The sequence below is a fragment of the Odocoileus virginianus genome, chromosome 17, assembly GCF_023699985.2.
Source record: "Odocoileus virginianus isolate 20LAN1187 ecotype Illinois chromosome 17, Ovbor_1.2, whole genome shotgun sequence".
NCBI classification, from domain to species: domain Eukaryota; kingdom Metazoa; phylum Chordata; class Mammalia; order Artiodactyla; family Cervidae; genus Odocoileus; species Odocoileus virginianus.
The window spans coordinates 9,159,034-9,174,050 of NC_069690.1; the positions used below are offsets into that span (position 1 = coordinate 9,159,034).

A 15,017-nucleotide genomic window follows, 5' to 3' on the forward strand; every position below is an offset into this window, starting at 1 on the left:
GAAGAGATAATGCCTATTCTTCTAAAACTCTTCCAAAAAATTACAGAGGAACACTTTCAAACTCATTCTATGAGGCCACCATCACCCTGATACCAAAATCAGACAAAGACAACACAAAAAAAGAAAACTACAGGCCAATATCACTGATGAACATAGATGCAAAAATCCTCAACAAAATCTTAGCAAAGAGAATTCAGCAACACATCAAAAAGCTCATACACCATGACCAAGTTGGGTTTATTCCAGGGATGCAAGGATTCTTCAATATACACAAATCAATCAATGTGAACTATATTAAAAAACTGAAAGATAAAAACCATATGATCATCTCAATAGATGCAGAAAAAGCCTTTGACAATATTCAGCACCCATTTAAGATTAAAACTCTTAAAAAAGTGGGCACAGAATGAACCTACCTCAACATAGAAAGGGCCATATATGATAAGCCTACAGCAAACATTCTCAATGGTGAAAAACTGAAAGCATTCCTCCAAAGATCAGGAACAAGACAAGGGTGTCCACTTTCACCACTATTATTCAACACAGTTTTGGAAGTCCTAGCTAGAGCAATCAGAGAAGAAAAAGAAATAGAAGAAATCCATATCAGAAAAGAAGCTCTCACTGTTTGCAGAGGACATGATACTGTACACAGAAAATCCTAAAGATACTATCAGAAAATTACTAGAGCTGATCAGTGAATTTAACAAGGACACAAGTCGCAGGATACAAAATCAATACACAGAAATCACTTGCGTTTCTATATACAAATAATGAAAAATCAGAAAGAGAAATTAAGGAATCAATCCCATTTCCCACTGCAAGAAAAAGAATTAAGTATCTAGGAATAAACATACCTAAGGAGATAGAAGAACTGTACACAGAAAATTATAAGACACTGATGAAACAAATCAGAGATGACATAAACAGATGGAGAGATATTCCATGTTCCTGGGTAGGAAGAATCAATATTGTGAAAATAACTATACTACAAAATGCGATCTACAGATTCAGTTATATCCCTATCAAATTACCAATGGCATTTTTCACAGAACTCGAACAAAAAATGTCACAATTCACATGGAAACACAAAAGACCCCAAATATTCAAACTCATCTTGAGAAAGAAGAATGGAGCTGGAGGAATCCACTTCCTGACTTCAGACTATACTACAAAGCTACAGTCATCAAGACAGTATGGTACTGGCACAAAAACAGAAATATAGACCAATGGAACAAGATAGAAAGCCCAGAAATAAACCCATGCACCTATGGGTACCTTCTTTTTGACAAAGGAGGCAAGAATATACAATGGGGCAAAGAAAGCCTCTTCAATAAATGGTGCTGGGAAAACTGGACAGCTACATGTAAAAGAATGAAATGAGAGCACTTCCTAACACAATACACAAAGATAAACTCAAAATGGATCAAAGACCTAAATTTAAGACCGGAAACTATAAAACTCTTAGAGGAAAACATAGGCAGAACACTCGATGACATAAAGCAAGATCCTCTATGGCCCACCTCCTAGAGTAACAGAAATAAAAACAAAAGTAAACTCGTGGGACCTGATTAAACTTAAAAGCTTTTGCACAGCAAAGGAAATTATAAGCAAGGTGAAAAGACAACCCTCAGAATGGGAGAAAATAGCAAATGAAACTGACAAAGGATTAATTTCCAAAATATACAAGCAGCTCATACAACTCAATGCTAGAAAAACAACCCAATCAAAAAGTGGGAAAAAGACCTAAACAGACATTTCTTCAAAGAAGACATACAGAGGGCTAACAAACACAAAAAAAGATGCTCAACAATGCTCATTATTAGAGAATTTTCCCTGATGCTGGGAAAGATTGAAGGCAGGAGGAAAAAGGGACAACAGAGGATGAGATGGTTGGATAACATCACCAACTCAATACACATGAGTTTGAGTAAGTTCCGGAAGTTGCTGATGGACAGGAAAGCCTCGCATGCTGCAGTTCATGGGGTCACAAAGAGTTGGACACGACTGAGTGACTGAACTGAAGACAAATGCAAATCAAAACTACAATGAGATATCACCCCACACTGGTCAGAATGGCCATCATCAAAAAGTCTACAAACAATAAATGCTGGAGAAGGGGTGGAGAAAAGGGAATGCTCTTGCACTGCTGGTAGGAATGTAAATTGATAGGCCACTATGGAAGATGGTATGAAGATTCATTAAAAAACTAGGAATAAAATCACCATATGACCCAGCAATCCCACTCCTAGGCATATACCCTGAGGAAACCAAAACTGAAAGAGACACATGTATCCCATTGTTCATTACAGCTATATTTAAAATAGCTAGAACATGGAAGCAACCTAGATGTCCACTGACAGATGAATGGATAAAGAAGTTGTGGTACATAAACACAATGGAATATTACTCAGCCATAAAAAGGAATGCATTTGAGTCAGTTCTGATGAGGTGGATAAATCTAGAGCATTATTATAGAGAGTGAAGTAAGTCAGAAAGAAAGATAAATATCATATACTAATGCATATATACAGAATCTAACAAAATGGTACCTAAGAATTAAAAGCAATGGAGAAATAGACATAAGAGAATTGACTTACAGACATGGGGAGAGGGGAGGAGAGGGTGAGATGTATGATGAGAGTAACATGGAAACACTTATATTACCATATGTAAAATAGATAGCCAACAGGAATTTACTGTATATCTCAGGAAACCCAAATAGGAGCTCTGTAGAAACCCAGAGGGATGGGATGGGGAGGGAGATGAGAGGGAGGTTCAAAAGGGAGGGGATATATATATATGCCTATGGCTGATTCATGTTGAGGTTTAACAGAAAACAATAAAATTCTGTAAAGTAATTATCCTTCAATTAAAAAAACAAAACAAAACACAAAAAACACACTAGGGTGGTCCACTGGTTAAGAATCCACCTTTCAATGCAGGCGTCATGGGTGTGATCCCTGGCCATGGAACTGAGACAACTTAGCTGTCCATGCTTCAGTACAACTAAGCCTGCACCCCCAACTAGAGAAAACCCATGCACCACAACAAAGAACCAACACAGCCAAAAAAGAACAACAAACAAAACCTATAAATGTATAACATCAAGAATGAAGAAGAACTTTGGGTGATAATGTGTCAGTATAAATTCATCAAATGCAACAAACAGGCCACTCTGTACAGGACATGTTGATGGTTGGGGAGACTGTGCATGTGTGGGGTCAGAAGGTATTTTCCACTCAACCTCTGAATTTTCCACTCAATTTTGCTGTTGAACCTAAAAATGCTAAAACTCAACTGAACCTAAAACTCAATTTTGCTGTTAAACCTAAAGTTGCTCTAAAAGATAAAGTCTATTGAATAAATTTTTAAATATATACATACATATTAATCCCCCTTCGCAAACCTCCACATACATTTACCTATGTTATTTGCTAGTTCTGTTCATGAAGAAAGCCTCTAAACATTGACCAACCTGGTAGAAATGAGCACCCCTCACACTCAGTTTCATCCTGAAATACAATTCTGCCACTAAACAAAATCGGGGCTTTTTGGATAAAAAGACAAATTTCAAGTAGGAAATATATAAGACTAGAACATCTTATCACAGAAGACAATAAGAAAGCTAACTACTATAGTCACTAGTAGATGATTTATTAGGGTCAGAGCAAAGTGACACAGAAGGCATAGTAAAGAGACTAAGTATAAACATATGAGGTCATAACATTTTTAAAAATCTAATTAATAACTTTCAGAGAATAAGGAAAATTGCTAAATAACAAAAAAGAATCTTGCCTCTTCTATATGAACTGTAATACTGATAACTAAATAATAGGTAAAATGAGAATCACTATTTTGCCACATCCAAAGAATTAACATATATGCAATGTGCACCAATATCACAAAAAGAGATGCAACTAGATATAATGTGATGAAAGCATACACTACTGCTTATATTCCTGCTATAGGAACCGAGCACACATTTCATTGTATCACTTCACCGACCTGCCAATCTGCAGAAAATACACAGGTCAAAGAGACATATTGGAAAGCACCAAGAGAATGTAATCAGCATACATGTGGTTTCTTGGTAATCATTTTCTAAGTAAGAACTTAAAATTTTTCTTCTAAATATTTTTACTGAAATAAGACTCAGTAATATGCCAATGTTTATACTGTTTATACTTCATTTTTTTATAGTTTAGCAATATACCCTATAAAGAAACATAAAATTTTCATTACTTTAATTCCTTTCTCCACTAAAAAACTGAACCAGTGTATGAGAGAACCCTGAAAGAAAGATCTTAACTTCAAAATTTATGAGAAATAATGAAAAACTTACTGGGTAAACTTTTAACCTCCAACAAAGTCCTGAAACTTGAAGAGGTGGACTGTAAACAGGATCTGCTCTCTGGCGCAAAGTACTAAAATAAAAGAAAACCAACCAAATCCCAAGATCAAAACTGTTGTGAAGTTCCAACAGGCAAAACCAAAACCCAACCACTTATGTTACTTATTTGATGTCCTAGACCAGTAAATGAAGGTGACTAAAGAAGTCAAGAGTCCACTACATGAATGTGTATATACGAACATTCTGAAATAAAAGAAATTTTAATGATACAGAAATATTCAGCAGTATCTTTTAAGTTTCAGGTTAAAAAAAAAAACAACCTCTCAATATGTCTTGAATGTAACTACCACGTCATCAAGCAGTTTTTCAGCATTAAAGGGGTAAAGAAACATGGGGAAAACCTGTTTATATTTTAGCAACAAAATTATTACATAAGAAAAAACAAAATAAATTGGAAGTGGTATAAATCCAGGCCTTAGTTTGATGTGTTACCTACCACCCCTTGGCATTTTCTCTTCCCCAGGCAAGATCTCTTATTTTTTGTTCCCCACTTCCATGATACCCTTTAAGCCAAGTCCCTTTGGATCTTTGTGTTTTAAGATCTTGGTTTTTAATCTTACAGAAAAAGCAGTAAAAGCTAACAGACTTAGCATGCAAGTTACAAAACTTACAAATTTCTTGCACTAATGTCCTCTCATCCACAAGGTCTCACTTAGGACTGAGATAAATGGGCCCAAATGGACTTCTTCCCACCATTCTTGTTTCTGAGGATGGGCAGGAGGGCTCATCAATCTGTCATCCCATTCACCTCATTTTATTAATAAAAGCTAAGTGAACTCTCTTCTTAAAAAAAAAAAAAAAAATGGGGGGGTGGGGGGTGGGGTTCCATTTCCAACACTAGAGAAGCAAGCTATCCAGAAGATACAAAACAATTCTGACAAATGACCTCTCCATTCCTAACAGGAACCATGTTTCTTCTAAGACAACACACTGAGTGACAAGAGTTCATTAGGTCTGTATCCAACCAAGGAATGACACCTTCCTGGCTCTCACTTAAACACACACACAAGAAACACTAAAGCTGTCGAAAACTCTTACCTGAAATTCTCTAAAACAAAAGTAGCTGAATCATAAGATGGTACCAGTTCACTAAAAAAGAACAAAAACCAAATAAATTATTTGGCTTATTAAAGTTGAACATTTCATCTAGTTAAAAAAGTCAAGTCTCTCAATAATATCTTGAAATTTTTATTAATCTAAAATCAGTCCTTAAGAAGAGCTTCCCAGGTGGCTCAGTGGTATAGAATCTGCCTGCTGGAGAGGCAGGAGACCCGGGTTCAACCCCTGGGTCAGGAAGACCCCCTGGAGAAGGAAATGGCAACCCACTCCAGTATTCTTGCCTGGAGAATCCCCATGGACAGAGGAGCCTGGCAGACTACCGTCCATGGAGTGGCAGAGTCAGACACAACTGAGCGACTAAACACAACACATACATGGAAACAGGAAAAGAAAAAAATCGGTGCTTAGGCTGGGAACCTGAAGTATGAAACATATAAATAGGTTTTAAAAAATCAAAGAGAAGCAAGGAAACGATTTTATACTAAATCCCCAAACTTCCTCCTTCAGAACAAATTATGAGGAATACTGACAGACTCTAAATACTTTGATATTATTTATTAGAAAATAAATCTATATAACGTTATCAGTTCAGTTCAGTTGCTCAGTTGTGTCTGACTCTTTGCAACCCCATGGACAGCAGCACACCAGACCTCCCTGTCCATCACCAACTCTCAGAGTTTACTCAAACTCATGTCCATTGAGTCAGTGATGCCATCTAACCATCTCATTTTCTGTCATCCCCTTCTCCTACCACCTTCAATCTTTCTCAGCATCAGGGTCTTTTCAAATGAGTCAGTTCTTTGCATCAGGTGACCAAAGTATTGGAGTTTCAGCTTCAGCATCAGTCCTTCCAAAGAATATTCAGGACTAATATCCTTTAGGATGGACTGGTTTGATCTCCTTGCAGTCCAAGGGACTCTCAAGAGTCTTCTCCAACACCACAGCTCAACAGCATCAATTCTTCTGCGCTCAGCTTTCTTTATAGTCCGACTCTCACATCCATACATGACTACTGGAAAAAACATAGCTTTGACTAGACAGACCTTTGCAAAGTAATGTCTCTGCTTTTTAATATGCTGTCTAAGTTGGTCATACCTTTTCTTCCAAGGAGCGTCTTTTAATTTCACAGCTGCATATGAGTTAAATTCACTCATTCCAGTCCATTTTAGGTCTCTGAGTCCTAAAAGGTCGGTGTTCACTCTTGCCATCTCCTGTTTGACCATTTTCAATTTGCCTTGATTTGTGGACCTGACATTCCAGGTTCCTATACAATATTGCTCTTTAAAGCACTGGACTTGGCTTTCATCACTAGTCACATCCACAACTGGGTGTTGTTTTTGCTTTGGCTCTGTCTCTTCATTCTTTCTGGGGTTATCTCTCCACTGATCTCCAGTAGCATATTGGGCACCTACTGACCTGGAGAGTCCATCTTTCAGGGTCCTGTCTTTTTGCCTTTTCATACTGTTCATGGGGTTCTCAAGGCAAGAATACTGAAGTGGTTTGCCATTCCCTTCTACAGTATATAATGTTATAAGAATACATAATCACATAGGGGTCAAGCAAGATGATGAAATTAACAGTTTCTTGGCAAGGCAAGGTTACCTAGGGAAGTTTAGTTCCATACAGTCTTCTCCAAAGAGAACTAAACCACATTTACAGGAGATAGGCAAAGGGACAGTCCATTTTCCTGCTAATTACTTTGCTTGCTCAGTCACTTCAGTCATGTCTGACTCTTTGCAACACTGGACTGTAGCCCGCCAGGCTTTAGTTTATGACAAGTATGTATAGCTAAACAGCTCACATCTTTTTCATAAGTGGATATAAGATATAGTTTGCCTGGAAACTATTAACTGTATAGCTAGCATCCTATTGTTAAGCACACCTAACCATAGCCCTAGGCAGTTGTTCTCCTAGGTTAGAAGACTCAATCCTCATTCCTAGATTCTTTTGTCTAGTTAATCCTTACTGAGCAACTAACACTAACTACTAACTATATTAATAATATGTTTTTGGCTGTAATTTTGTGCAACTTCTGATCACACAAATATTCTTCAGTTCTCCCACTAAACATCCTTTATAATGTCTACAGACTTCAACCAATTCCTAGTTGCCTGCTGATCATACTGTTTCTTCCACCATGTCCTTAATATCCACTGTGATACAGTTCCTTCATTTCTGTTATTATTGTTTTATTCTCAGGCCAGACTAACGCTGTCATATTTTTAATCAGTCATTAATAGCCAAAGGGCTCTGCAAAACACAAAATAACAGACGATGGAGATGACAAGGTTAACTTGCAACCATGAGAGGCAGAGAGCTTACAAGCTAAAACAAGAAGCTCAAAGTGTTAGCTGCTCAGTCATATCCAACTCTTTGCAGCTCCACAGACTGTAGCTCACCAGGCTCCTCTGTCCATGGGATTCTCCAGGTAAGAGTACTGGAGTGGGTAGCCACACCCTTCTCCAGAAGATCTTCCCAACCTAGGGACAGGATCTGGGTCTCTGGCACTGCAGGCGGATTCTTTGCTGTCTCAGTCACCAGGGAAGTCCAAGGTAAAGCATGTCAGTCGCTCAGTTGTGTCCCAACTTTTGTGACCACACAGGACTGTAGCCCACCAGCCTCCTCAGCCCACGGAATTCTCCAGGCAAGAACACTGGAGTGGGTAGCCATTCCCTTCTCCAGGGGATCTTCCAGACCCAGGGATTGAAGCCAGGTCTCCTGCATTGCAAGCAGATTTTGTACTCCCTGAGCCACAAGTTAAAGCATATAGGTCACTAAAGCTTACTGACCAAGAGGGTACAGTCTGGCTCTCACATGCTGAGAAAAAAAACATTCAGAGCACAGAGAACAATGATTAATCCCAGGGTACTGTGATGTACTCCTACATACATATAGTTTTTCACTGAAAACTTATCAGACACATGTAACATTAGCACTACAGGGAAGCATTAAAACAGGACACATATACTTCCCCTGTCAACAGTGATCACATTTTATTTTATTACTGCTTCTCACCTATCTTTTCCCCTAAATCATAACTGAGGAAATAAGAACTCTCTATTGTGCCCTCTACTTGTACATAGCACATGCCTGGGACATAGCTGGCATTCAAATATTCACTGAATAGATGAAATATTTACAAACGTTTGCTGAAAAATTTTCATAATTTGGTAGAAATACTTCCTCAAAAACTTATTTTTGCATTCTTTACACAAACATACAAAGTCATAGTAACTGCTAAGCCATCTAATTCTATCAATTCTACCACCTTTAACTATTAGTATTTTCACATTATGTTCACTCACTCAGAGGTTACCTACAATCATACTGGTGTTGCCATTCTGCCTGCAAATTAGGCACAGGTTTGTCTTCTTAACCTTTTTATTTCTTTTTTTTTTCCATTTATTTTTATTAGTTGGAGGTTAATTACTTTACAATATTGTAGTGGGTTTTGTAGTGAGTTACATGTATTCCCCATCCCGATCCCCCCTTCCACCTCCCTCTCCATCCCATCCCTCTGGGTCTTCCCTGTGCACCAGGCCCAAGCACTTGTCTCATGCATCCAACCTGGGCTGGTGATCTGTTTCACTATAGATAATATACATGTTTTGATGCTGTTCTCTCGAAACAATCTGAATCAGTTCTAATGAGATGGATGAAACTGGAGCCCATTATACAGAGTGAAGTAAGCCAGAAAGATAAAGAACATTACAGCATACTAACACATATATATGGAATTTAGAAAGATGGTAATGATAACCCTATATGCAAAACCTTTTTATTTCTATACCTCTTCTACTCTGGTCTTTATGATGACTAGACGTGTCTCATCATCTCACGATGATATCAGTGAAACTTCATGGAATGTGGAGAGGTTAGCCTCAAAACATCTCTAGTCTAATAATCTGAAAAATACTTATTTGCAAATCTTTAGACCAGAGACTTCATCATAACTTAATAAACAAAGGGAAGAACAGCATTAGTATCCATTATTCCCTTAAGAAAACAGACTGGTCAGCTGCATAAAAACTGGTGTTCCATCCCAAGTTGACCATTTCTCCCAGAAACTAAAGCTCTTTATGGACTGAGAACTGTATTTTCCCTGCTCAGGGAGGACTTAAATGCCCCAAAACAATATAGCCATTCCGGCTGAAAAGATTTCTCTGCTGACTTCCAAATACAGCAGCTCTTCTTACATCCTCATATTTTTGTTCATGCACACATATCCTATTCTCATCTGCCCAGTGAAATTCTAAGTATCTGTCAAGTTGTTACACAATTCCTTTCCGGGCTATAAAGTCATCTTAACCACACCGGTATCTAACTACACTTCATCTTAGAATTTCTGATATAATTGAGTAACAAATATTTGATTTTAATATATAATCTCTACCACTTAATGTGGAATATATATCCAGTAAGATTATTACTTCCTATTCCACGTCTCCTATTTAGCACTTACAACAGTGTTGAGCACAGAGATGATCTTTAATATCGTAAATAACATTAACTTGTTTAATGACCTTTTACTCTCCATTGTGGCTTTATCACAAATCATCAACCAATGGGACTGATTAGCTTAGAAACAATCACCAATGCTTTGCACACCTAAACTTTCCTCCTTAACTTAACATCCATAAATGCTAGACTTTCTTATTTGGCTCTCTCTTCATTGCTGATCTATTCTGCAACAGATGAACACCTGCTTCTTCTATACTGTAAATCATAAATTGAGTTTCTAATAAAAATAACAGTTAAAAGCCAAATTTTCCAGTAAGACAGTAAGGTTTATCGGAGAGGGAGAGGGCCCTAAAGTGACCTTTTCGCAGGGAAAACTCCTTAATTATCAGACTTCAAAAAAAAATATTTCTTGGCGGTTTTCTCTTTATAAATGCCTGTCCCACCTCCCCTACCTAACCCCAATGTCAGTTCCTTCTATCATTACCCAAAAAACAGGCAGTGAAAGGAAGACATTATTGGGGTTCTGAGTTCCTTGGGCAATTAGAAAGGAAAAAGAAATCAAAACAATCACTAGATGTGATACAGACTAAAACTCAAGAAGTCAAGCAGAGTTGCTTGCCTGAGAAACCGCTGCAAGTGGTATTACCAAAGAGTAATACCAGGAGTAAATTGCTGCAAGTGGTATTACCTAAGAGTTTACCTCTATCAATGGTTGCTAAACTTTAATGCAGAATTACTCAGGGTGCTCACGATTATTTCCTAAATATCATCTCCACAGACTGTCAGGGAACAAGCCTAGGAATTTGCATTTTGGAGAAACACTTCAGCTGGCTCTGATATAGAAGATCCATGTACCCAACTTTGAACTGTAAGAGCCTTTTCCTTATATGTCATATTTATGCCAACACTTGTTACCTTCCACTGGTAATGGGGGAACACTTCAGAAAAGGTATCTTCAAAACTAAAATAGCTAACCACACTATCCAATAGTTAGCCTTAGAATATTAATGAACATTCTTAGTTGACTCAAATCTATTTTAATAATACTCAGTGCTTGAACAGAATATAAATATTATATCTGATTTGGTAATTCACAAAGAATTGGAGACTTATCTTATTGGTCAAGGAGAACTATCTGAGTTCAAGTTATCAACAATTGCATTCTTTTTTTGCTTTTAACTTTTTGGCTGTATGGCATGCAGCAACTTAGTTCCCTAACCAGAGATCGAACCTACGCCCCTGCAGTGGAAGCAGGAAGTCTTAACCACTAGACTGCCAGCAAGTCCCCAGTAATAGCATTCTTTTGAAACTAAGTATGTGCATTTTCAAATAAAGTTAAAAAAAAAAAAAATGTTGTACCTCGTAAAGTCTGGTGGAACAGGAGTGGTAACAAAGGATGCCATAGGCTTTCGATGAACTTGCTGAAACATCATGAGGATCTCTGAGCTCTTAGATATCAATTCACTCTTACTACAAGACCGCAACTGTGAGGAAAAAAAAATTTGAATAAACAAAATTACGATCCACTGGCACACCCAAGATCCTTAAAGGAAATGTTAGTTATTTTGGTTATATACTGAAAAAAATGACATGAATAAAAACACAATGATTCTTTGAAAGTGGGTTTGAAAGTTGATAAGTAAAGGATCTACGTTGATTGATTTCCATTGTAATAGGAAAGTTATTCAGTAAATATATTTGATTTTAATGTATTTTTCTCTCTGTATATTAGCATAAATCCAATTCTAAGCAACTACAATATATTTGTATATCTTATACATGTATATTTATATTTTAGAGTGGTATAGTGAAGCCATTATGTATAAAGAACAAACCTCTAGAAGTCATTGACCTTCAAACATGGATTTCTCAAATTACACTCCAGGGAATTGAGAAATGTTAAGACCTAACACAAAAAAAAGTCTTAACCTCTATCAATTTGGGAAACATTAAGTCAAACCAAAGGTAAAAAGTGAGACATTCAACTTTAGCAAAATCAGCATGGTAGTTAAAAGACTACTAACTTTGTACTCAAGCCACCAGTTTAAAGTCCCAGTGCTGCCACACATCAGCTCTGTGGCTTATGAGTCTGCTGTGTAAAACTGGAATCATACCCACTGCTGCTTGCTTTGCTAAGTTTGTTACATCAACCATGAAGCTGTGAGACAGCTCTGTAGATACCTGCTATTGGCTGAACTGTATCCCCTCCTAAACTCATATGTTGCAGCCCCAACCGCTAGTACCTCAGAGTGTAACTACAGTTGGAAAAAAGTCCTTCAGAGGACATAAAGAGAAGGCAGCCATCTGCACACCAAAGAGAGAGGTCTCAAGGAAAACCAAACCTGCCAACATCTTAATCTTGAACTACCAGCCTCCAGAACACTGAGAAAATACATGTGTTGTTTAAGGCTCCTAGTCTTTGTTATGGAAGCCCTAGCAAACTAATACACTATCAAGTGCCAAATGGATGATATTCGTAAAACCCACAACTGGGTTATGTCTTTTAACAGGTAGTTGCTTATAGTTCACCAAGAATAATAATATGACATAATTGATATCATGATAAATACCAAAATTTGTAACTTTTATTCAAATATTTATTGAATGTATACTATGTGTATCCCTTTGACATTTCCTCCAAAGGCAGACTTTAAACAGACATTTTTCATAAGGTGAAGGTAGTTCCTTCTACTCTTAGTTTCCTGAATAATCTGGAAATGAATGAGGATCAAATATAACTGAATGTTATTTTTAAAATTAATATTATTCTATTCATTTTTACTTACATGTGCTTGTGGTTTTAGCCTACAGTCTCTTGAGTTACAATGAAGTGACTTTTCTGATAATGCAACATTCCTTTGATTAACTCTACTAAGTCTTGCTTTCTTGTTTTACTACATATCCTACTGATTTTGCTTTGCCAGTACTTAAGATTTTGACATTTCTGTTTGCAACAGAGTTGGGCTTTAATTGTGTTTTTTCATATTGTTCTTATGCTGACTGGTTATGAAATACATTTTCTCATTTTATTTATTTCTGACTGCACTGGGACACTGGATTGCTGTGTGCGGGCCTTCTCTACTTGCAGTGAGCAGATCGAGTCTCTAGCTGCAGTGCACTGGCTTCTCATTGCTTCTTTTGTCATGCAGCATGGGTGGTAGGGTGGGCAGGCTTCAGTAGCTGTGGCACTTGAGCTCCATAGCACAGGCTCAGTAGCTGTGGCATGCAGGCTTAGTTGCACCATGGCATGTGGAATCTTCCTAGGCCAGGGACTGAACCCATGTCCCCTTCACTGGCAAGTGGACTACCAAAGAAGTCTAATCCATTTACATTTATTTACATTTTTTACATTTATTATTTATTACATTATTTACATTTATTATTACTGACAATAATGCCATCAACTAATGACAATACATAAAATAAAGAAAAATACTGAACCCAAAAATAACCAAAAAATTTAAAAATGAAACCAACAAAGGAACAAAGAACAGGTAGAACCAAGAAAACAGCAAGATAGTAAATTCAAACAGTACCAAATCAATGAGCACACTAAACATCCCAGTAAAAAGTCAAAGATTGTCAGAAAGGATTAAAAAATGAGACCCAATTGTATATTGCCTACAAGACATGTTTAAGAACAAATTTATTAAAAGAAAACCGACAGAATAAGATAAGACATGGTAAAACACTAGTTAAAAGGAAGTTTAAATGACTTTTTTTTAATGATTTTTATATCAAATAAACTAGATTTGAAAGCAAACAGGTCTTTCACAGAGATAATGGAAACAGTTCATCAAGGGACTATAACAATCCTAGATGTTTATGCCCCGACTACTATGGCTTCAAAATACATGAAGTAAAAACCAATAGAACTGCCATAATACACAAATTATGGGATGACCTCTGAGAATTTGAATACTCCCCTCTCAATAACTGGTGAAGCAGGGGGGGCAGAAAACCCACAAGGATATAGTACACTTGAACATCAGTATCAACCAGCGTGACCTGACATTACAGCGTATCAGAAAAATCCCCAAATAACTGGAACCTAAGGAACATACTTCTGTAGAACCCATGTGTCAAAGAAGTCACAAAGGATGTAAGAATGTGCTTCAAGCAGAAAGGTCTCAAATCAATAACCCCAGCTTCAATCCTAACATTTTAGGGGAGAAAGAGCAAATCAACCTGAAGACTATACACATGGACAGAAGGCAATGGTACCCCACTCCAGTACTCTTGCCTGGAGAATCCCAGGGATGGGGAATCCTGGTGGGCTGCCGTCTATGGGGTTGCACAGAGTTGGCCACAAGTGAAGCAACTTAGCAGCAGCGGCAGCAGCATACACACGGACACCACCAGATGGTCAACACCGAAATCAGACTGATTAGATTCTTTGTAGTGAAAGATGGAGAAGCTCTACACAGTCAGCAAAAACAAGACCGGGAGCTGACTGTGGCTCAGATCATGAACTCCTTATTGCCAAATTCAGATTTAAATTGAAGAAAGTAGTGAAAACCACTAGACCATTCAGGTATGACCTAAATCAAATCCCTAACCATTATACAGTGGAAGTGAGAAATAGATTTAAGGGACTAGATCTAATAAGAGTGCCTGATGAACTATGAACAGAGGTTCATGACATTGTACAGGAGACAGGGAACAAGACCATCCCCAAGAAAAAGACATGCAAAAAGGCAAAATGGCTGTCTGAGGAGACCTTACAAATAGCTGTAAAAAGAAGAGAAGTCAAAAGCAAAAGAGAAAAAGGAAAGATATACCCATTTGAATGCAGAGTTCCAAAGAATAGCAAGGAGAGATAAGAAAGCCTTCCTCAGTGATCAGTGCAAAGAAATAGAGGAAAACAACAGAATGGGAAAGACTAGAGATCTCTTCAAGATAATTAGATACCAAGGGAACAGCTCATGCAAAGATGGGCTCAATAAAGGACAGAAATGGTATGGACCTAACAGAAGCAGAAGATAGTAAGAACAAGTGGCATGTATACAAAGAAGAATTGTACAAAAAAGATCTTCACGACCTAGATAATCATGATGGTGTGATCACTCACCTAGAGCCAGACATC

General features: G+C 37.5%; 1 protein-coding gene across 4 annotated transcripts in view; it reads right to left on the bottom strand.

Annotated features, from left to right (window-relative positions):
- The window catches only part of TRIM37 (tripartite motif containing 37), a 171,726-nt gene that overhangs the window by 133,008 nt on the left and 23,701 nt on the right, over nt 1–15,017 (bottom strand). For all 4 annotated transcript variants that reach the window (XM_070478548.1, XM_070478547.1, XM_070478550.1 and 1 more), the window contains exons 9-11: nt 11,291–11,415; nt 5,450–5,500; nt 4,343–4,424 (exon numbers count right to left, since the gene is read on the bottom strand). In XM_070478548.1, the coding sequence (XP_070334649.1) occupies nt 4,343–4,424; nt 5,450–5,500; nt 11,291–11,415 (258 nt within the window). The remainder of the gene's footprint in view (nt 1–4,342; nt 4,425–5,449; nt 5,501–11,290; nt 11,416–15,017) is intronic.